Below are 24,060 nucleotides of genomic sequence, written 5' to 3'. Positions count from 1 at the left end.
TAATCGTTGCAACACAATCCCGGATGTAACTTATCATTTGCCGGAATGCGTAACACCAGATTTATTAGGATATCATTGTATCCAAGAACGAAATGTCCTTCAATACAATCGATCTCTTTGTTTCAATTTATGCAGAACGAACTGCCTAATTCTAATCTAAAAATCTGAAGTGTACGGAATGAATTGTTTCGCTAGACGAAACTCCCGCCGGCTTTTGCCTTTCATGGTTGATGCTAAATCTTTCAATTAGTGTTTATTCATCACGATCTAACAATGCTAGATTGTCGCAAAATGTTAATGGCACTTCGAAAAGATTATTTTAGTTATGGGTGAAGTGCCGATTTAGTCATTGAACTATCATTTTAGTGAAATTAGGTCTTGGAATTATTTTTTTGGTAGAATATATCTGTGAATTCATTAAAAATTGCTAACTTCATTCTTACTATTATATTTAAAACTATTTTATTCAATTTTTCGTCAACTTAAATCATTTGACATACTTCAAAGTATAATACCGTCATTTTTTCGCTTATAAGCCCTTAACATTTTATATAGGTTTCGAATCTAACATCTAATCTGTCACACCCCGATCCCGACATATGTTCAGGATCGACACGTGACATCACCAAGTACCCGTATATCTAACATACCCCACCTCCGGGATATGGACAAAGTACAACTCAAGATTCAGATTCCTTACTAATTTTTTGTATACTTTATGGTTGCATCTACCCTCCTTGTTAGACTGCCTACGTACCCTACATAGAGATCAAGTCATTCGTAGTTCACCATTTGTTAAGCTCTAAACTTTTCGTAAGACACTTTCTAGCAGAAAACATAGAGTACCACACCACACATCAACCATAAGCCAAACAAAAGTTATCATCATGCCAGTCACACACACACACATGCTTTCCAACACCATTCAACAATCACATCAATCTTAACACATACAATAAACCAAGATGCAGGGCTAGAGCAACACAATTTGACCGAAGCCTACATCTCTGAAGAATGTGATTTCCACCACTCAACGAAATCCAACAACATTGAGTTCCGAACCACTCAACAGAACCAAAATTCCAAGCGGAATTCCAGATCATTTAACAAAATCCAAATTAGGATACAACTCCGGATCACTCAACGGAATCGCGGAGTAGAAGGGATTCTAGACCTCTCAACGGAATCCTAGTGGATACGATTTTGGACCACTCAACGGAATTGCAGAGTACAATGGATATCAGACCATTCAATGAAATCCAAGGCAGGATACGATTCCGGACCAGTCAACGGAATCAAGGAGCACGAGGGATTTCAAACCACTCAACAAAATCCAGAAGAGCAGGGAACCGGACCACTCAACGAAACCCAGTTCCGAATAACTCAATGGAACTGAGCAGAAGTGCAATGAACATAACAACAGCTCGAAGAAACAAGACATGAATCAAGTTACTCAATTCACAAAGGCTCAATGAAATGAAACAAGCACAAGTACTAAATTTAGAACGAGTCAACGAAGTGAGAAATGAAACAATATCGAAGCAACAAATCCCCATCACAATGGGTTAACAGTCCATTACTAGCCTTCACATTTCACAAACATTTCAACATGCATTTCAAATCACATTTCACAAACATTTCTAATACACAAGTCAAATCACATTTCATAATAATAGATCAATGGCTAAACATTAAAAATCACATTTTAATAACAATTACATTTATCAAAACCAAGTCATATCCACAAAGGATACTAAATACAAAATCAGGGTAAGAACCATGTCACATATCTTAAAGTCACTCGCTAACCAATGTAGGCCCACTAAACTTCACTTAGTCTCTAGTAGTACTAATTTTAGTATTTAAAACAATTTGAGACATGTTGACCAAAAGTCACCTATCAATCAACAGTGGGGTCCACAACCCTACATAATTCGATCCAGAATATCTACCAACAAATTACCGATCCGTAATTTCCCAAGAGTCTCATTAGTCTTCTAGAACAATTTCCTAAAATTTTGAAACGATCCAAAGTTCGGATCTCTACCAATCGCTAAAATTAAGTGGCGGTCAACGTTTGGTTTTACAAACTTAAAAATTCAATTCATTAATATCCGTACATCGAATTCTCAATATGTCAGTTTCTAATGTCCTCAAATATTACTCGCTAGAACGCATTAAAGTTTGGTGATGATCCAACGGTTGGATCGTCAATGGTTATAATGATCAAGATGAGGACCCTAACGAAACTATGTTCGAACGATGGGATTTCATCCATTGGATGTCACATATGGAATCAGGGTATCAATTTTAGCTTAGAAGGGTCAAGTGGGTCCTCGGGCCACGCGCCACCACATGTGGCAACTGACCACCCTGACTTGCTAGAAAATTCACCTAACTCCAAAAATTACCAAATTTTGTAAGGGGGAGAACTTTCATACCTAAGCCGAAGTCTAATTCGACTGGGAAATACCTGAAATTGCCCTTGATCCGTTGGAAACCCTAGAAATGGGTGTTCTCGATTCAACCTCAAAACGAACTCTAACACCTCAACCACTACTTAGGCCTTGTTCCTGAGGTTAAGGGGAGTATATTGGTGGTGGTTATCAATGGAGTTAACTTCGGGATTGACGGATCACCGCCGTGGAACCATTGTACCCACCAATGCGGTTCTTCATGAATCCAAGCCCAATTTCATCGACTTTGGGGTGGAATTGGTAGATGGAGGGTCGTTGAGTGTTTCCCAGGTGGTGTCTCGGCGTAATTCTCCAAAATTTGACCGGAGAAAGCATTGGATTCCATGGTTCCTGCCGGGTTAGGTCACAAAGGGAAACGGGTCAAGGAATTTCATGCTTTTCCTCTCTCTCCCTTCCCCTCCTTTCTTTCTTTTCTAATTGGGTAGCATCCCTTCCTTTCTCTCATTTCTCTCTTCCTTTTCCAATCACATCCACACACGTGGCACATCAAATTTGATGAGCCTTCCAGATTTATGGTCAAATGACCATTTTTTCCTCAACTTCGTTCATTTATAACTGCAAATTACATTCCGTTTGAGCCCATGCATCCGTATTGAGACGTACTATCTGAATATGTAAGAAATCTGAAAAATCATGAAAGGATCAAATATATCCGCAAAGAAATCCTGTTTAATACAATAGGGGCAATTTCATCATTTTACTTATCGGAAAAAAATTATACACCGCAAATACAAACGCGTCAAAACTAAGAATACGAAATGCATAATTTTAAATAGTGATATCCGGGGACGGGATTTCACATAATTTATTTATGAAAATTACCAATCTACCCTCCAATGTGTATCATATGCAAGTAACATGACTTAAATTGAGTACAGTAGCTTCGAATCTAATATTAGGGATGTAGTTGACAGGTTTTTATAATTCAATGACTGGTTTTTCTAAAAAAATAATTTAAAAACGTAATTTTTACTTAAGTGACAATTCAGAAATTAACTTGGCAATTCACCATTTACTTGTGGCCATAAATCCCAAAAGATCATTTTGCACTCTCTTTTTTAAAATAAAAAAATAAAAAAAAATTAAAGAATTACAATGACTTTCACATTTAGAGAGTGTCGACAATGGTCATCTAATTGAACTTGTCAAAAATAATTAGGATGAGCGGGCTTGGGGCTTCAAGAACTTATTGGTGCAATGGTGGGTATGTTGAGGTCTGTGTCTTGGGTCTTTGAATTTTGACATGGTCGAGTGGTTGATGCCGCGAAGGTGACTAGCCTTCCCGCTGAAACGTATTGCCCTCTTTCAAACTCTCAACGGAGAGTCCAGTTTTTTACAGGAAGCCAAAGTTCACAACTCTACATATTTCTTCGTTTTCGATCTCGTTGGCATGCTTAGATTGCTTTCCCAGAGAACGTTGCACTCTGGAAATCTCGCTTCTCACTCCAAAACCACCGCCCTGACAACCTTTTCACGATGTGGGTTCGCCGCCCAAGCCGCCCAACTGCCCCCACCAAACTTCACCACCCACCCAGAGCTTCCCAGCTCAGAGTTCGACTCTCACGCATACGGCGTATTGCTCCAGCACTGCATCCGAAACGGCGACGCCAGGTCCGCAATGGGTCTTCATTGCGAGATTCTGAAGAAAGGCGGCTGCTTGGACTTGTTTGCTGACAACATTCTTCTCAATATGTATGTGAAGGCGGGTATGCTAATTGATGCCGCTAACCTGTTTGATGAAATGTCCAAGAGAAATGTTATTTCGTTCGTTACGTTGATCCAGGGGTTTTCGGATTACGGGTGTTTTGTTGATGCTGTAGAGTTGTTTAGTGGGCTGCATAGAGAAGGCCATGAGCTTAACCAATTTGTTTTTACTACGATTTTGAAGTTGCTTGTGAGGACGGGGTGGGCTGAGCTGGTTTGGACTGTTCATGCTTGTATTCATAAGCTTGCGCATGGGTCTAGTGCCTTCGTTGGGACTGCTCTCATTGATGCCTACTCTGTTTGCGGGTACGTTAATGTTGCTAGGGATGTTTTTGATGAGGTTGTTTGTAAAGATATGGTAGCTTGGACTGGGATGGTAGCATGTTATGCTGAGAATGGTTGTTCTGAAGAAGCACTCGAACTCTTCTCTCGAATGAGGGTGATTGGGTTCAGGCCTAATAATTATACTTTTACGGGTGCGCTTAAGGCTTGTGTGGGATTAGAGGCCTTAAATGGAGGGAAGAGTGTCCATGGGTGTGTGATAAAATCATGTTATGAAGGGGATCTGTATGTGGGTACGGCATTACTTGATTTGTACACCAAGTTTGGAGATATTGAGGAGGCTCGGCAAGTATTTCAAGAGATGCCCAAAAATGATGTGGTTCCTTGGAGCCTTATGGTTTCACGGTATGCTCAGAGTGACCGGTGTGAAGAGGCTCTGGACTTGTTTTGTCGGATGAGGCAAGCATTTGTTGTTCCAAACCAGTTTACATATGCTAGCACGCTGCAAGCTTGTGCAACTATGGAGCATTTAGATTTCGGTATGCAAATCCATTGCCATGTAACCAAGGTTGGTATTGATTCAGATGTCTATGTTTCAAATGCCCTCATGGGTGTCTATGCTAAATGTGGAAAGATAGATGACTCTATGGACTTATTTGTGGAATCACCAAATAGAAATGATGTATCTTGGAACACAATGATTGTTGGGTACACCCAGTTAGGTGATGGAGAGAAGGCATTGATGTTGTTTTCAGGTATGATTAAATGCCAAGTCGAGGCAACAGAAGTGACGTACTCTAGTGCTCTCCGTGCTTCTTCTGGCCTAGCAGCATTGGAATCAGGAGTTCAGATACATTCTGTAACAGTCAAAACCGTATATGACAAGGATACTGTAGTGGGTAATTCTTTAATAGACATGTATGCCAAATGTGGGAACATTAAAGATGCTCGCCTGGTGTTTGATAAGTTGAAGCAACGAGATGAGGTCTCATGGAATACCATGATCTCAGGGTATTCTATGCATGGCCTTGCCCTTGAGGCTCTAAAAGTCTTTGAAATGATGCAGGAAACAAATTGCAAACCAAACAAGTTAACTTTTGTTGGTGTCCTGTCAGCTTGCAGCAATGCAGGACTTCTAGATCAAGGACAAGCTTATTTTGATTCTATGGTACAAGACTATGATGTTGAACCATGCATAGAGCACTACACTTGTATGGTCTGGCTTTTAGGGCGATCAGGCCATCTTGATAAGGCTGTGAAGTTGATTAATGAAATCCCATTTGAACCTAGTATTATGGTGTGGCGTGCTTTGCTCGGAGCTTGTGTTATCCATAATGATGTCGAACTTGGAAGGATGGCTGCCAAGCATGTTCTTGAAATGGATCCTCAGGATGAGGCGACCCATGTGTTATTGTCAAACATATATGCCACCGCAAAGAGATGGGATAATGTAGCTTATGTTAGAAAAAATATGAAAAGGAAAGGAGTAAAGAAGGAACCTGGCTTAAGTTGGATTGAGAACCAGGGCACAGTACATTATTTCACTGTGGGCGATACTTCACATCCTGATATGAAACTGATCAACGGCATGCTGGAATGGTTGAAATTGAGAACCTTGAAGGCAGGACATGTTCCCAATTGTAATGCCATTTTGCTTGATGTGGCAGAGGATGAAAAGGAGCGTCTCTTGTGGGTACACAGTGAAAGATTAGCTCTAGCATTTGGGCTGATTAGAGCACCATCTGGGAGCCCCATTCGTATCATTAAAAATCTTCGGATATGTATGGATTGCCATGCCACAGTGAAGTTAATATCAAAGATTGTGCAGCGAGATATTATTGTTAGAGATCTCAATCGATTCCATCACTTTCAGGATGGAGTTTGCTCTTGTGGTGATTACTGGTGATTGATCTGCTTTATTCAGATCTATGGTTCCTTGAGGGTTGAACTGAAGTGTCCTTGTCCTCAAGGGTTCACTCCCTTCCAGGTAATTCCATATCCGTGACCAAGTACGTGAAATTTACCAAGTTTTCGCTTTGCTTCACATCTTGTATGTTTTATCTGCTAATTTATTCCATTGCAGTTCTTAATGGCTAGAAATTGACTGTTAAAACCTTCTGCTGATTCCATTACTTGTGCACATAGGTATCACCCACTTGTTTATTGTCTGTTTTTTCTTGATCTTCAAGTAATTCTAGACCAAGAAGAAAAAGTTGTGTCAAGTTTAGACCATTGGCTGTATCTTCAACATCTATCAATCCAAACGAATGCAGTACTCATTCATTAATCATTTCTCTTAAAACATTTGCAGCCTTTTAGTAGGGATTAACTTTCTAGTGTGGCCTTTGTGATAATCATCATAAAGAAGTTTACATTTCTTTTGCTGATTGGAAAGTTGCAGCATTTTCCTAATTAAAAGACTCGTACAATTGTCTAAATGTGAACTGCAACTCCCACTGAACTTGTTAATTGCTTTCTCATTGATACTCGGGAATATTTTTTTCCTTTTTCATTGTTCTTTTTTTACTCTAGAAACTTTCATGTTCCTATTTTATTGTTTTTTTAGTTCCATTTTCTAGTTTCAGAACAATTAACTGAAATAAAATGTTCAATCTCACTATAATTTAGCCTACCATTTGATGTAATGATTTTGTCCATTACTAATCTGTAGTCATGAGATTACATTCATCTGCATGCGTTGACATTGTCAGTTTAAAGATGATTACAGAGTATATGAATTGCAGATCATCTTTTCCCTATCCATGTGGGGATCACACCAGTTTAAAGGAAAAGTGAACCTTGATCCTTTAAAATCTGAGTGCATGCACCCATGTGTATCTAGTATTTTACCAAATTATAGTTTATATACATATGGTTGTATATTTATGACCTTAATCCATATTCAAATTTAATGGTATAACATTGGAGAGGTTATTATATTGTGGGCTTCCCTGTCATTTCAAGTAGATTGATGCACAAGCATAATAACATTGTGAACGCATTGACCTGATGCGAAAGAGTGCATTTTTCATTTATTTAGTTTTAATCTAAGCGTGGATAATCTTATGTTCATGGTGATATGCGGTATCCATCAAATATCTTCTATATGTTGCGTGTCGTATCAAACTTCCTAGTCATTTGTGGAATTAGACATCATGTGACATTTTAAAATATTCTGTATTAGCACTTCAACTTTTGAATCGTCTAACATTGCGATTTTGAATCATGACTTTTTGACTTTTGATTCTCATCTTGTCGATAGCATTTTAGGTGGTAGTGGATTCGTAAATCTCATTATGAATTAGGTAAGCATATCTGTAATTGCTACGTGGAAAGATAAACGGGAAAAAATGCATATTTCCCTTTCTTCAAATCATCATAAACTGCAAGTGGTTTTTTAGGCTAGGGCGAAAGTCTAGCCTTTGGATCTTCACTTTAGAAAATCGTTTGTGACGGCATCACCAACTACTTAGTCTACTATTACTATGATCACTACAATAGTTGCATAACCATATCTAAGCCTGGGATAATATGAAATATCCTTCCATTTATTTGCTGCACAGATCTTAATTGCTCACTTTGTGGGACTCATCATCAGGGATATGACTAAATTAGCGGAACTTGGGGCTAGTGTGAGTTTAAACATAATAGGATATGACTATGCAAACAGAGCTTGGGGCGGCAACTGTGAGTATAAAACAGGAATGCACTGTATTACGAGAGCTACTGACTCATCAGGTGTATGATAAGAAATCAACTGATGAAGAAATATTTTGAGAATTGGTCTTGAGATCGTTTCTTTGTGCTTACAAACCTCAAACTATGTGTCAGTTTTTTTTTCCCCTTTTTTGCAGGAAATACAGTACATCTTAACCTGGAAACATATTGCATCTTAGCTGCAGTTTTTTTCAATTGCATGGATCACATTGTCAATTGTCTTTGTGCTTCCCCGGGAGAAAATTTATCTATAATTTTCTAGAACTATTTACATTCGATTTGAGAGATTTTAGCTCAGAGAAAGCAACAGTTCATCTTACTGAAAAACAATATAGTTTATTAGTAAGGCTTTGCTTCAAAAGAGAACTGACTATCCAACTACTTATTTCCCACTATCCCTAGAAGAATCTTGTCTTGTTCCAATTTCCCGGTCGGTTGAATTACTCTTTGACCGTTTTCATTTTTCCTCTGAGACCTTTTGTTATCTCTACCTTCAGATGGTGCACCAAAGGTTGGACATTGTTTCACTTTTTTGTCTACCACTTTGAAAGAGATTTAATGCCAAACATTCCTAAACGAATCAGTTGTGTGTGATTGCATACATGTCAGGTTGTCTTATAATATATGTTACTCGTGTGTGTTTATAGGGAACTTGGCAAAAGTAGGAGCTCTTGTCAATGGCTCAACTTGCTTTTGGCATCAGCGAGGACAAGCTAATGTCTAAGATTAATATTTTCCGAATTTTAATTTCTCTTAGACTCAATTTTGGACACTTTATGTCACCGAATCTATAAAATAACAGGGTACATAGCTATAAACTTGTATATTTTAATTTCGCGTCTATACTGTAGCAAAAGTTGGAGTTTTTAACTGGTCGTCCAATTTCTATAGCATCTCGCTGCAAGCAGAAACTGATATTACCTTCATCTTCTTTTCCAAATTATTTGTGTGGATAATTACTGTTTCCATCTTTTTACTTTATGCTTTCATTGTTCATGTTGCTGATGCTAACTATTATTGAATCTTGTTTTGTGCTCGACTTAGATGTATAACTAAAATTTATAGAAGACGTGGAGCTTGATATGTCGGCAGCAGTTTGTAAGCTAGCGCTACACAGTGTGTTCCATTGTCGAAGCAAGAGAATACAAGCGGCCTCTGTTTGACAGTGATACTTAAGACCTCTCTGATTCTGAGAATGTAGGTGAGGAAGGTGACTTTAGAAGGCTAAAGATTGCTTACATCAATTTTTTGATCAGGTTAGAAAGTTGCTTTTGTCAAGCTTTTATATGCTTCCAAGTTCCAAGTCATACAAGGTTGTCAAAATCCTGTCTTGCCAATTATTCAGAACCATATTTTTTCCGTATGAGAATACTTAGATACAGTTTTACGAGCAGTTCAAGGTACAGATAAATAAATCTTGAATGTGTGACTATTACTTGTACTGGTCTGAATTCAAACTTCTTGTACCCTCCTTAAATTCAGTTGTGATTATATGGCGCCTACGTTTCCTGCTCATGGTTACGTCGTGCTGCATCATGTAGGAAAATCATGTTCTTCTCAGAGATTTGAACGTACGCTGTAACTTGTAAGTGGCATTTCTTAGTTTCCATTTTTTGGTGGTTAAGAGTGACTTTCCAAACAGAATATGAGAAGATGATGTAAATTGTCTTGAACTTCCATAATGTATATGTATGATTCATGAGAAAGCATTTGTTCACTGTTCCCCTGGTACAATATTCCTTGGGCCATGTCTTAAGTTGTACGCGAGCCCATCTGATCAGTCATTGCTTTAAATTAACTAAACATTTGCAAAAGCAGAAGCTAAAAGTAGAAAATGCACTACCACAAATTAATTAAAAATGAGACTATAATCCATTCAATCAAAATTGGCTTCTTAGCTAAATTGATGTCCGAGATTGGCATAATTCCTCACTTTGTTCCTTGACAATGAAAATCGATAGAAATGGTCCCTGAGTTGGTCTTACCGCAAATCATTTTGGTCATTCTATGAAAAATTTGCAAATATCCTCGTTAGGTGGAGGAGTTTATTTGACAAAAATACCCTTAAAAAGGTGGTCACGTGATTGTTCATGTAACAATTTAACGAGGATATTGACATTTTTCACGAAATGACTAAAATGATTTAGGTTTGACAAACTCAAAAACCATTTCTATCGATTTTCATTGTCAATGACCAAACTGTGGAGCTATCTCAGAGATCATTTTAGCTAAAAAAACCCTAAAAATAATTAACAAAAAATTAAGAGGGAAAATTATGTCATACAAGGATGTATGTTATACATAAACATAAACTCTTTCAACCGTTATATGTTACAGTTTCACAGTATCTCCTAAGGTAAACTCTTTCAACCGTTATATGTTACAGTTTCACAGTATTTCCTAAGAGTATAGAAAGATAACTATCGTGGGAGTTTACTGTTTACGTACCAAAATTCATTCACGAGGGGAGAAATTAAGGCACAGCCGCACAGGGTGTGTCTCGTGGATGAGAAACATGCAGCCGCAAGGGCCACAACGTTGGAAGTCTATGAAACCTACCAAACACAGAATCGTCGCGACGAAATTGGAACGCTCGTATCTCATCCGGTCCTGCCAAGGGAGAATATATTTTTCCTACGTTTGAAGTTTCAAAGCGCTCGACCAATGAAACGACCCCACATAAAAAAGAAACAGATCAGAGAAACATCACAAGTCAAGCTTTAATCTTGACAACATTATATTTTAAAAATCATTTAACTAGATGCATATGAGTGATCGTAGTTGTGACCTTAATAACTCATCGACCGTCGTATTAGCTTCTCACTAAGTATGACTTTCAAGATTAGTGGGTCTTTACGGAATTGCTTGGATAAGAACTTCTAATCCTCCTTCGATATTTATTAAAGTTAACAAAACGCATTCGTATTGTTCAATGTAAAATATGCCAAAAAGCAATAATTTTTAGCCAGCGGCACAAAAGTGTAACCAACGGTGAACGAACCTACTATAATATAAAATTGTATTATTTAAAATACATGATATGGTTGAAAATTCATTTTTAGCACACTTGTTCTATTTGTGTAGGTGAATAATTGCGGACAAAATTGCTAGGTAAAGCCATAAGATCGACGAGAAATTTTTCAATGTACTGGGAATATGGTATGATACATCAAGTGTCATAAAATAAGTAGTTTAAGTTTTTTTTCCTAGTATCTAACCATTTGTATAATAACATTTGGTATATCAGACCATATTTTTAACACATTGAAAAATCTCTCTAGATGGACATGCATAAATACACGCATATACATAATACATCATGGATGAAGTGTGGTGAATTAACATATAATGTGTTGATGTGAAGAGTCACCTTTCCTACAAAACTAAATAAATAAAAATTAATCTGCATAACATAATTAAACATCATAAACTTATAATTTACTTTGTCAAAAACTATAATCCAATGAGGAATTTAAACACGATGAGCTTGTCTTATTTGACACTTGACAATTGACATGTGCACTCATCACTTCTCTTCCACTTTGTTTGTTTGTACACGTACACCTAGCAAACTAGAGCTAGCCTAGCCTGGTACCCACACCAACACTTTTTTCTTTTATTGTTCATGTACGTAATACAAAGCCTTTTTGTTTTGAAACCTGCAAAACAAAATGTACGTTTACATGGTGAACAGAAGAAATATACAATTCAAATTTGTTCGACCCAAATCAACTGTAGCTAGAAAGTTAGGGTTCATAGATGCGAGCTCAACCTCTTAGAAAGAAAAAAAAGAAAAAGAAAAAAAAGGGGTTTATTATGTGATTAATCTATATATGTCTGAGGCAGTTGACCATGTAGATGTATAAAAGTGGATGAATGATGATGAGGCATATGAGCCATCTTGTCAAGATCTTAGTAGTGGAATTACAAGACGAATGATCGATGTAAGAAAAGCGAAGAGAATATGACTCTCTTAAATGTGAGATTCATTGTCATTTCATGTTTTTTTTGTACAATATTGTATAATATTAACATAAAAATAGATGTTAAATTGTGAGACACTAGAGATATCATAGAAAATCTCATTTTTAGATAATCTCCTTAGTATTGGTAATTAATGTTCTCTCTCTCGCTTTCCTCTCTCCATTGTAGGTGCGGAGGCATTGAATCATCGATCACCAGGTAGCAAGAAGACTCACTTTCCCATTACAAACTACAAACTAACTGTTTCAGTACTTTTCTTCAATAATCAAACGTCCACGTGACCCAACCACGACAATGCAACCCATCCCCAAAAGAAATTTCATTGTTATGATAGCCGGTTGTAAAATAATACAGTAATTAAAGAACAATCAAACGGGGATTAGTTTAATGAAATATTTAACTAGCCAGGCCAAATGCGGATTAGTAAAAGAAGGTGGTGGTGATGATGGCGGTAATAGAAAAATGAGAGGAGAGAATACATGTTGAGGGTTTTCCAGGGGGCCCACAGGAGAGCCCCCCACGAAGTCCGGCTTTGCACGCGCAGTCAGGAGGTGGGGACCCAGGAACAGGCCCACGCCTCAGTCCATGCAAAAGGGAGAACCAAAAAATCAGAAAAGAGAGAGCGAGCGTGGAATTTTATGGCCCAGGCAGCCCTTGTCTTGTCGGGAATTTCGAAGGGCTATCGCTGTTGCCGTGAACCTGCACGCACCCCATACCATAACAAATAGAAAGCGCTCTCTCTCTCTCTACACATAGATAGAGGTATCATGCATGCGCATGCATGGCGTTGGCTGCCATTTGATTATGAATTATCATGCTTCTTCTTCTCCTCTCAGCTTTCTTGCCCTTCCAAGTTTATTAACCAATACAACCAAACCTAACCTACCTTACAAGTTACAAGATAGCTCAACTTTAACCCTAAACAACATATTTATATATATATATATAGAGAGAGAGAGAGAGAGAGAGAGACAGAGATAGAGACAGAGACAGAGAGAAGTACTGTGCTATGCTGCCAAGGGAATCTACTCCATGCCTTGCTTCACATATGTACTCCTTACGAGTTACCAACCACTGGCCATTGATTTCCAACTTACTTTCTTTTCCATCTGAAATATCGATACATACCACCCAAAAACAATAAAAAGAATCCTAACAAAATTGCAAGGAATCACACACACACACACACACATATATATATATATATATATATATATATATATATAACTTCTACCAATTGAAAAGGAGAGATTTTATTCAATAGCATTGTACTTTATATTCCAAGTATTGAAATATTAATATATATGATATATACTAATCTAAGGGACAATTTTTGCTAAAAAGTCTGCAAGTTATTGTTCTTTCTTAATATATGATATATGCTTATGTAAAAATTGAAATAATTTTTTGGTATACTAGTATCCTTATCCTTTCTAATGTATTATTGTATGTTTAATATCAATGAACAAAGGGTATCTAAAACGAACAATAAAATATAAATTTTGATTACAAAATGCATATTTTGAGTAAATAACTACAAGAAACAGAACTTTTGGAAAAAAAAAAAATTCGAAACACCTTGGAAAAATATGGATCATAAATATGGAATTATCGGAAAATCATTCCAGTTTTTTGAAAAATATTCGGATTTGAAATTTTCAGGTTTGGATTTTGAAGTTTTACTTTAGGAAGATAGAAGATGGAGAAGTCATGAAGAAACTTCTCTCTCTCAATCCTACCATTTTTATATAGATTAGGAGGGATAAATTTTCTTCAAAATTTATCCATTTTCTACTTTCATTTAGAAAAAAATATGCAAGTTCATATCCAGATTTACATTCAACATTCAATTTAATGAATTGTCCAAACCAAGTCAATCCTAAACATCAAACGATATGGTGAGGGAGAAAATATGGGCCCTCTCTCTTAATGTTACATGAAAGCAACAAAGCAAGACTTAGTTCAGGTACATATACAAATATTTTTTATGATATTCCGGAGTATGAGATACTTGAATTTTTTAACTATTAATTTTTTGTTTAAAATTTTAAATTTAAGGGTTAAAACATCCGAAGAAAATGCCTTGATGTTTTAAGGAAACCAGTAATTAGCATGCAAGTTGTTAACCGTATATAATAAAGTTGGAGCTATATATGCATGTAAATCATCATCATTGGAGCTATATTAATATTTGGTGGTGGTGGAATTGGAATGTGCAAGAATTGTTAAATTGTTTTGGTTTTTGGTAATTTTTTTGTCCACTGTTTGTATTTGGCGGATGTATTAATGAAATTCTGTTTCAATACGCTACGTTGTCTTCGCAAAAGATGAGCTGGCTAGCAGCCATGAAGGGTACCATCATCAAATATGAGTGAGAGAAAAGGAAAGCGAAAAAAGGTTTGATTGCCTTCCAAGGTCATCAATTGGCATGCAAAAGTGGTAAACAATTAAGAGTTCATAGTTTTTTAATATTACATGCAAAAGTGGCAAAAAGTTTAAATGTTCATAATTTTTAGATATAACATGCAAGAGTGTCCATTCATATATATAGTACTTATACCTTAATTACCATACAAACGGTTATATTGCATGAACCCTACGTTTTAAGTTAGAATCTAAAGCAACCAATATAATTAAAATTCACACTACAACATTTACATTGTCGCAAAGTAATATGTTCTCAACCGGAAAATACAAATTTTTTGGAGTCGGTGTGCCATATCTAACTCTTGTGACTACTAGTGATATCAAAGATAATCATAAATTTAAAGTGGAATCCGTTGAATTACTTTTTTCTTTCTCATGGACAAAAAACTATACGGTCATACAAATTATTCTTCCTCATAAACAACCCCAAGATAAGTGTCAATATTGAGAAGAGAAGTGAAAACTTAAGATGGCAAATGTAATTTAGCTTTTTGCATACATTCTTATCTTGTTCTTTTATACCCATCTCTTCTGATAAAGTAGTTGTCCATTTTTATAAAAAATAATTGGAGATGACCTAATAGTTGGGTAAATTTCTTGGATTTAGTTGAATAAAAATGTACATTTTGAAGGGAAAAGCATACTAAATTGTAATATAATCCACTAACTAATTAACATGTTTTAAGAAGAGGTTAACAAGCTAGCTAACCTGACTCAGACCCATTTGGAAAGTTGCAAAAAAAAAAAAAAGGAAAAGGAAGGAAAAAAAAACACAAAAGGTGATCTCCAAGTCAATTTGAGAGTAATTGCAAGTACCCTTTTGGTAGTAAAACTAATAATCGCACAGACGGAAGTAAAACAATGATAAAAGGGAAGAAAGTGGTAGGTTTGTAAAGAAAGCTTTATCTCTGAAAACCAGCCGGCCAAGAAAATGTATAAAAATCAAGGACTACGAAAAAGAGTTGGAAAATGATGAGGTTTGTAGTAATCATGGTGAGTGGGAAGCAGTGAAGAAGAAAAAAGGAATAGAAAAGAATGGAATATTTAGGGTTTGGTGACATGCAAAGAGCTGGCGCACTGCGTTGCATCTGTCAATCTTTGGTTTATAATTAATTACTGCTAAGTACTCTGTTTTCATTCGTAATTTCCCATGCATACATGCTTTTGATCAAATCGCTAAGCGTGCCTGCTGTGCTCGCTGCTCTCATGTATGAAAAAACAAGACATCTGCTTCTTGAGCTACTCAACCTGCGGCCCCAGCAATTCATTACCGTCGAGAGATTTTTCAATGTGATCAGTATATGAGATAATACATCACGCGTCATTATAAAAATCGTGAGATATGTATGCTAAAAAGTTAATAACTTAAAAAATAAAATTTCTCACCACTTATATTAAAATACGTAGTATACTACTTGTGTTCCCATCACAATTAAAAATTTCCCTTTCATTTAAACAGTACTACACCATATATACGTAGTACTGCCCCATCATTTTAAATTTAGCTCATAATTATTATCTTTAGGATTTAGGGTTTAAGCACGGTGAACAGTTACATGTGAATCAAGAAATTTATTAAACCGAGTAAAATTCATTGGAGTTGATTAACTTCTTGATTAACAAGTGATTATGCATAGATTAGTCCATAAAGTGGGGAACGGATTATATTTATTCAAATTAATTAAAAGGGTGCGCCCCATTTACCAAAAAATGGGGTGGGCAGATAACGGTTTTTAAATATTCACAGATATTAATGTCCTGTAGACGCGCGCGAGAAGCTTTTCTTGCACTTAAAGGGAACATGCAATGCAAAGTGGTAACCCAAAACGAAGGAATATATAGAAAGTTGGCCCCCTTTTCAATTTGAAGAAATGACAAGGAAAATTTCTTAAAATGAGATTTTTTATGAATTTTCTGATACCTTATAGTTAATTATCGTGCAAACATTACGTTATGCAAAAAATATGAAGTAACAGAAAATTTATAGAAAATTTCACTTTTAAATGAATCTTCTTAGCATTTCTCTACGATCACCCACACATGCCACTATGTGAGAGACATCGAGGCGCCTAAGCCAAGACAAAAGCTATCCAACAAGCCTACAAAAGGCATCTCTCCTTGATCGCTCACACATATACAATTTCATTTTTCTATTTTTATTTTCCACCAACAAAGTAGACAAACCCAAACCATACGTTCCTTTTCTCTCTAAGAACAGTCCCTGTTACAAGATTGTAAAAGAAATAAAGCATGTCATATGCTATATTGTTCATTCCCTTCTTTGTGTGATGAGTTTTATGGGGAGAGAGAGAGATCACTCTACCTATTGTCACACTATGACCTAATATTAAAAGTTTGCCCAATACTTGGAGAACTGAATTGCCCACCAAGCAAGCAATACACGGAGGGAAGGACAGAAATTTGATCTACTGCTGCATAATTGTTTCATGAGAACCTTAGAGCAATATTCTTTGGACAATCAAGTTGGTTCTTACTTTACGTTTGATATCCTAATTACTTTACGTTTGACATCCTAATTAATCAACTCTTAACTTCTGACCCCCCCAATAAAAATCAACTCTTAACTTGATTATTTGTACGGTCATCACCAGTCGGGAGTACTTCTCCATCAATGAACGTGTATGAGGCAATGAATGATGGCTCGTATATATCGGGTGACATAGTACAGTACGAAAATCCAAACTAAAGTCTTCACTCCTCATGATCAAAGTTCTTTTTTGGGTAAGCTCCAATATACAGTTCATGGTATCAAAGTCAGGTTATCTTGTGTGTGAAGTTCAACAGTCACACTTGCTCCACGACACTCCGTTTTGTTGTCCATATATTAGACTTGAAAATTCACCACGTGCGAGAGAGCATGTTGAGAATGAATCTTACTGATGAAAGAAGAGACCTTGCATAGTCTTATAATTAAGTTTGGTTGCTCTTCGTATTGTCAATTTATTTTACGATAGATGATAAATTTCAAATTTTATTCCCATTAAGGTTGTTCACCAAACAATATGGAATCAAAATAAGAATCCTACTGATTCCATGTAGGAGAAAGGAATTCAGAATTCCATATCTTTACCTGTTAAATAATAAAAACTGTTTGTAGAAATTAAATATTTTATTTATTTTAGAAACAATGGCCTTCCATAGCATATTAAAAACATATATGTTGATTTTAAAAGTGGAATTGAACTCTAATAAATATTTGTCTTTGCACTCGAGGTTCTGTGTCCGACAAACATTTCCCCCTCCCCCATTATAGAAAGTTAAAAAAAAAAAAAAAAAAAAAAAGCTTATCTAGAAACCACAACAATCTCAAACTAGCCCTTAGTAAATAGCTTATACGGAATTTATATTAATCTTACTTCGATTTTATAAATATTTTTGTATGCATTTCAACGTGATTCTAATTTTGACTCTTCCTCATTTCAAATTCTTCTTAATTCAATTTCCGTTTACAAATTAATAAACGACGAATTCTTCCTTCTCGTATTAGTTCCTCCAATTCCATTTAAAAAAATAAAAAAATTATGCACGTCATAAATGCAGTTGAAGCGCTTGCCAAGCCCCAGCACCCCAAAAATAAAAGACATAACTTTGGCCCAATTGACTTGAGAGTTGAGATCATAGACTTAATCAATTATTTAATTATATATGATTAATGTATTGCAAGAAAAAAAGGTACATGGCTAGGAATGTGTTATATGCATACCCATTTTTCCTTTTCACACGGTCTCTTAATTTACAACTATCAAATCAAATAAATTAAAAATAATTAAATGATAGAAATTAATAATAAAAAATTTGAAAGAAGTAAAATATGGTCCACACACCCCTATGGCTATGGCAGGCAGATGAGGAATCTGTTGACTAAACTAGACTGGGCTCTGAATTTAATTAGTAGAAGATATCATATATAGGATGGGAAGGGAGGACATCTCACATCAAATGCATTCAAACCCAAAAGCAAAAACTAAGGGGAGGTGACTCAGAGGAAGCAGTTTGTGCCGTGCTATAAAATACCTGACAAACCCCCAATACGCCATGCACTCTTTTCTCTCTCGGTTTCATCAAACTTGAATTATCCATTCCCTTGCCCTCACAATCACATGCATGCACAGATGGGCTGACATCCAGCACTCATTACACCACATGCACATGCAGACAGACACAACCAAACATATCGTTTAAACAAGAACCCTAGCTAGTAAAATTATTGACCAATAAAAAGGAGAAAGAACCCTAAAGTATTTATTTTATAGAAAAACAAAGTAGAGAACAGAAAGAAAACCAATCATGCATGGGAGAATTAGGAGCATTCTGATGATGGCATTGATGATGCCATGATGACGAGATTAAAGCCTCCCAAGTTTTTATCTTTTCTTCCCAATTTTTCAAGTAGAAACATCCAGAGCATCCAACGATTCCCAAACAATTAGTGGGGGATTGGGAAGGGGATTGAGAACGCAAATCAAAACCCACTTCTCGCAATGGGAACAAGCACATTAGAAAGCCATCATTATTTGGTCCCCAGGCCCTTAGTACGGTATTTAATCAAAACCAATGGACTCTAATGCATGAAATGATCACATCTCTCTCCGAAGTCAGAATTGCACAGCATCCCATGCATGATTATTACGTATTCCTCGTGCTTAATTTCTTTCATATTTCTCCACCCTTCGAAAGGCAAAAGCGATGTCTTTCAGATATTTTTCCAACTGTTTTGCCCAATAATGTCCTGGTTCTTTCAGTACTACAAGAAAGCTTGATGTACATTATGGATACTGTCTATGTGAAATGTATATATAATTAGTCAATATTATTGATTTCACATACAATTTGAGCTCATAATAACAAAATCTTTAGTCCAACCCAGTTGGGCAAAATTATGGATAACTCATATAAGTTGACCAACTACAAAAACAATAGATAACTGATCTGCTATAGATTAAATCAACACCTACACATACTGAAGCAATTGATGAAATTTGTTGTGATTGTTAAAATTTGTTTGAAAGTACTTTTAAAATAATTAAAACTGTTTTTAGTTCATCAAAATTGTTAATTTTGGGTTTCAAAAGTAATTCGAAGGATATATAAAGATTATGATATTTTGGTATTTTTTTGTTTTAAGGTTGTCTTGTAGGATAAGGATTAGGGTTTCTTTCCTACTTTTTTTTATTAGAGTTTAAGATTGATGTCATGTTTGTTTCAGGATTAGTTCTTTGTAAATACACCTCTTGTTAACTTTGTAGGGAATAAATAATGCAAATTGTAGTCTTTTCGGGTTATGTAACATTCTTAATAATTTTGGAGTGCTCTTTATTTTTCTATGGAATAAGATTCAAAGTTTGCAATTCCTAATTCGTCCTTTTCTCATCTTTTGTTTTGTTTTGTTTTTTTTTGTCTAACACTTTGATTTTCAGCAAGCACTTGCACTTACATTAAAATTTCTGTGTGCTTGTAATAGAAATGCGTATATTGAAATTGCTCCTAAGCATAAATGCTTCTACGGATCTTAATGTTCAAATTAAGTAATAAACCAGAACAGTAGGGGACCAAGGTTCGAATTGAAATTGCAGTCTTCTGCGAGGACTTCCATATATAGCAAGTTGAACAATATTCGAGCTAGCTTAGTGACGATGAAGGTTTTTCTTAATTAGAGACCATAGCCATGGTTTTGCATGCTTTATTTTATTCCGGTTTAAGATTCTTTATAAATTTAACTCTCAAGATGTTTGTCCATATGTCATATAATCGATCGTCCAAATTAATCAAAAAGGAGGAGGAGTCGGCGTGACGTAGGACCGTTGAGTGCACTGCTAGCTAGGCAATATCTTGCGGATGAATTTTGGGTAGAAAAATGTCTCTGTCAATGGCCTTTCAAGTTTCACCCTTGCTTTGCTTTCCATTCTTTTATTCGAAGCTTAAGTCATTCCATGCCCATGCACTGTCACCGGCCAGGCATGCCATCTCACCACTGCTCCCCTTCCTTTTAAATAACCCCATAAATCAAAGCGCATCATCACACTAGCTACTTACTTGCCTCTCTCTCTCTCTCTCTCTCTCTCTCTCTCTCTCTCTCTATATCTACCTATGTACATGCACGACAACAACTTTTTCACTTGTACAAGAGTTAAGAGTAAAAAGTAATGTTATCAATATTATGTTTTTATATTATATTTCTATACCATCTTAGGTAGCATTTGGTGTGGACAACAAAATCATTTGAAAAATTTGCAAAACCCAAGGAAATGAAGGAGAAAGACTCCTCGTATATCACAATCATCATTTAATTAACTAATTTTTCTTAATTATTAGTTTATTAAATAATAAATTAAATTTAAAAATATGATTAATTCAAATGATATGGATGTTCACATCAAATGCCACTTAAGGTGGTATGAAAATGTGGTACAAAAATATAGTATGAATACTATTACTCAAGAGTAAATTGACAAAAGTTGAGGTTTTATCGTAAATTCAATTGAAAAGATGAGAAACAGTCCAACTACAACATACTTGTAAATTCATGCAAAATTATTTTTTTCCTGATGTGGCATTTATATTTTAGACACATACGCTTCCTCACGTGTCGAATTTTCAAGCCCCTCACGTGCGGTGAATTTTCAAGCCTAGCACGTGAATAACACAAATTGGATGACGTCGAGCACTTGTGACGTCGAGCACTTGTATCTGTTAGGCTTTACACATGACACATCTTGCTCTGATAACAGGAAGAAAGTTAAGATTTTATCTTAAAACCAATTAGTAAAATAAGAAATATCCAAACTTACTTATAAGTATATACAACATTTTTTCTTTCTTCAATATGAAATTAATACTGTCAACATAAACAGCACAAAAGTATTATAAATTATGAAATTATAACAACATTGCATCGCCGTTGGAGAAACAGAGAAGGAAAATATCAAACAATTAAAATGGGCCACGAGGGTGTAACTCTTAGTTTCTTTAATGCACCGGAGATTAGTACTTTAAATCTTATATTTGGTTTCATATGCGGCAAAACATTTTCGATGTATTGAAGACATAAAACTCGTATTTGAGTCCATAGTAAAACCCTTATTAAGATTTGAATTTTGATTCCAACAATCCACAATGCCAATATCCAAATTTTGACTCTAATATTTTCTTCTCCATTGAAAGATTCAAATCTTAAAAATCAAACCACAACAATACAAATCTTGGCATTGAAGTAAAAAAATCAAAAAGCTCGGTGGCACCACCTTTTTAAGACTCAAATATAAGTCTTGCATTAATTAGAGATGCTCTAGGCATCGAGCAAAGTTTTGAGGCAAATGTATCATTTGATTTGATTATGCATGTATCACTTAAAGATGGCCTAAAGATTTGTTTGATAAACATTTCATTTTTTTAGGTTTTAATTTTTTGTTAAAATATAGAGAAATACAAGGGAGAAAAGAGAGAAGAACAAAAGTGGATGAACTTAAGGGTCTGTTTGACAAATATTTCCGTTTTAATGTTTTGTTGTCAATTTTTTGAGAAAAAAGGATGTTTAAAAATTAAACATTGAATACTTCTTAATAGGTTTTTTGTCATTCTAGTTTTTATTTTCTACATTCTTTCATTTTTCACTCCACTCTTCGTTACCATTCTTCGTTCTTCGAATTCCTATGTCTCTATCAAGACAAAATAAAAACTAAAAATTAAAAACAAAATGATGATCAAACCACCTTAAATTACTCTGCCCACAATTACAATTACTTCCTTTGAACTTTCTTTGTTCTTTTATTCATTGGTGGGGTCTTTGATTATTGGGTAGAATACAGTCTTCATGAAGATTGATATGCAAGGATTGGATGGGTATAGAGTAGTCTCATCAGCTATAGTACTAGTAGTGCGCCATGAGCCATATCCATATATAATGATGAAAAATATATGTAGGCCGCTGGCGCTCAATTTTAATTTAAATCGCATGTTCCTTGCCATGCCATATATTTCCCTTCCAAGGGTTCAGAGAATTTGCTGATTGACGCGTCTTTGAAATGTCCCCCATGTTTCGAAAACAACTGAAATATATAAAAGTGCTTCTTTGAGAGAGAGAGAGAGAGCATGTATAATGGGCTGGAAAGAAAAATGGTCAGCTTTTCAGAAACGATCAGGCAGCCAAGCCAACAACCACCACCATATATGTGTCTAATTAAAATGTCAGTGTCTTGAAGTTTACCCAATTAGAACTGAGCATCCTGCAAATAGAATTTGGAAAACAAATTAACTAAACCTAATTAGATGAGTTGAGAGAGGGAGAGAGAGAGAGAGAGAGGGAATTACATTTGACAAATCACTGGCCGTACAGGAGAACCAGAGAGAGGGTGGGGAGCACATGCGTTTTGGACGGATTACATATTCTAAATTTTCGAAATTTTTTTCAATATGACAGGTACACATGATAGTTACAAATGATAAGATATGTATGTTAAAATATTAATAACTTAAAAATTAAAATTTTTACTAATTATATAAAAACTTATAGTATACATTCCATGTTCCAATAACAATAAAACAGTTCTCCTAAATTTCCTAGTTCCTACAGTTGAAGCCCACGTCGTAGTGTTTCGATTCTTGGGTTGTGGGGAAGCAAAACACCATCATATATGCATGCCCAAGTCCCCAATGTTTATTTGTTTACAGATAATTACCTCTTACCTCTAAATATAAAATTCAGTCTGATGTGCTCTCTGTGTATTAATATCTCAATTAGGCTTGTTCAGACACAGACAGGTAATGTCATTATGCCCTGCCACTCCCCTTCCTTTCTCAATTTCAGCCATTTACTTAATTAATTAAGCTTTCAAAAGTACGTACCCACCAAAACTGCATCCTAATGTTTGACTACAACAAGCTGAGTTTGAGAAAATTTTATGTGTATCTAAAATATTTATTTTATTTGAGTTTTATAATACGAGTAAACGATAAGATTGATATGTGTTATTTATAGGAATAAAGTAAATATATGTATTATAATTGAATAAAATTATAAGGTAATGCTAAAAAGAATAAGTTTGAAGACAAAGTTTTGAAAACTAAAAGATATGGAAGTTGATGATTGATTGATTACTTAAACATTAATAAACGTGCTTATTAGTAACACATCATTTAGTTTCCAAATTTTGTCTCTCTAATATTACTTTAAAACTATAACACCAAGTAATGGTGTTCCGAATACATCAAAAGTCCCTCGAGTCTGAGCTGAGTCTTCGAGAGCTAGTAATGATGAATTAGTATAACATTTATTGGGATTACTCTTAAGTAATTGGAAATATAGACGATCGAGAAACAAAACTTTGCTCAACTAAATAACTGAATAAGGCCGGTGGTGTCGCTTTGTTAACATTCCCCAGGACATATTGATGATCGATCAGAATATTGTGATGATCGAGTTCGTGGATATTTTCAGAATAATGATTCTCAA

General features: G+C 35.5%; 1 protein-coding gene across 2 annotated transcripts; it reads left to right on the top strand.

Moving 5' to 3' along the window:
- Positions 1–3,597: 3,597 nt before the first annotated feature.
- On the top strand, positions 3,598–9,886 carry LOC137737640 (Tetratricopeptide repeat (TPR)-like superfamily protein). 2 transcript variants are annotated; one of them, XM_068477181.2, is made up of 2 exons: positions 3,598–6,450; positions 9,225–9,886. In XM_068477181.2, the coding sequence occupies exon 1, from the start codon at positions 3,868–3,870 to the stop codon at positions 6,367–6,369; it is 2,502 nt and encodes an 833-aa protein (XP_068333282.2). In that variant the 5' UTR covers positions 3,598–3,867; the 3' UTR covers positions 6,370–6,450; positions 9,225–9,886. The 2 variants fall into 2 exon arrangements, with proteins under 2 accessions (XP_068333282.2, XP_088538994.1); XM_088682868.1 differs by having other exon boundaries at positions 3,614–6,472.
- The last annotated feature ends 14,174 nt before the right edge of the window (positions 9,887–24,060 follow it).

The sequence above is a fragment of the Pyrus communis genome, chromosome 13 (genome assembly GCF_041283825.1).
Source record: "Pyrus communis isolate YQ-2024b chromosome 13, ASM4128382v1, whole genome shotgun sequence".
In the NCBI taxonomy this organism is placed as follows: Eukaryota; Viridiplantae; Streptophyta; class Magnoliopsida; order Rosales; family Rosaceae; genus Pyrus; species Pyrus communis.
The sequence above is the reverse complement of the archived record's forward strand: the minus strand, read 5'-3'. Positions and strand labels throughout refer to the sequence as shown.

Coding starts and splice junctions, on each gene's coding strand:
- LOC137737640 (XM_068477181.2), top strand. CDS start 3,868: ATGCTTAGATTGCTTTCCCAGAGAACGTTGCACTCTGGAAATCTCGCT.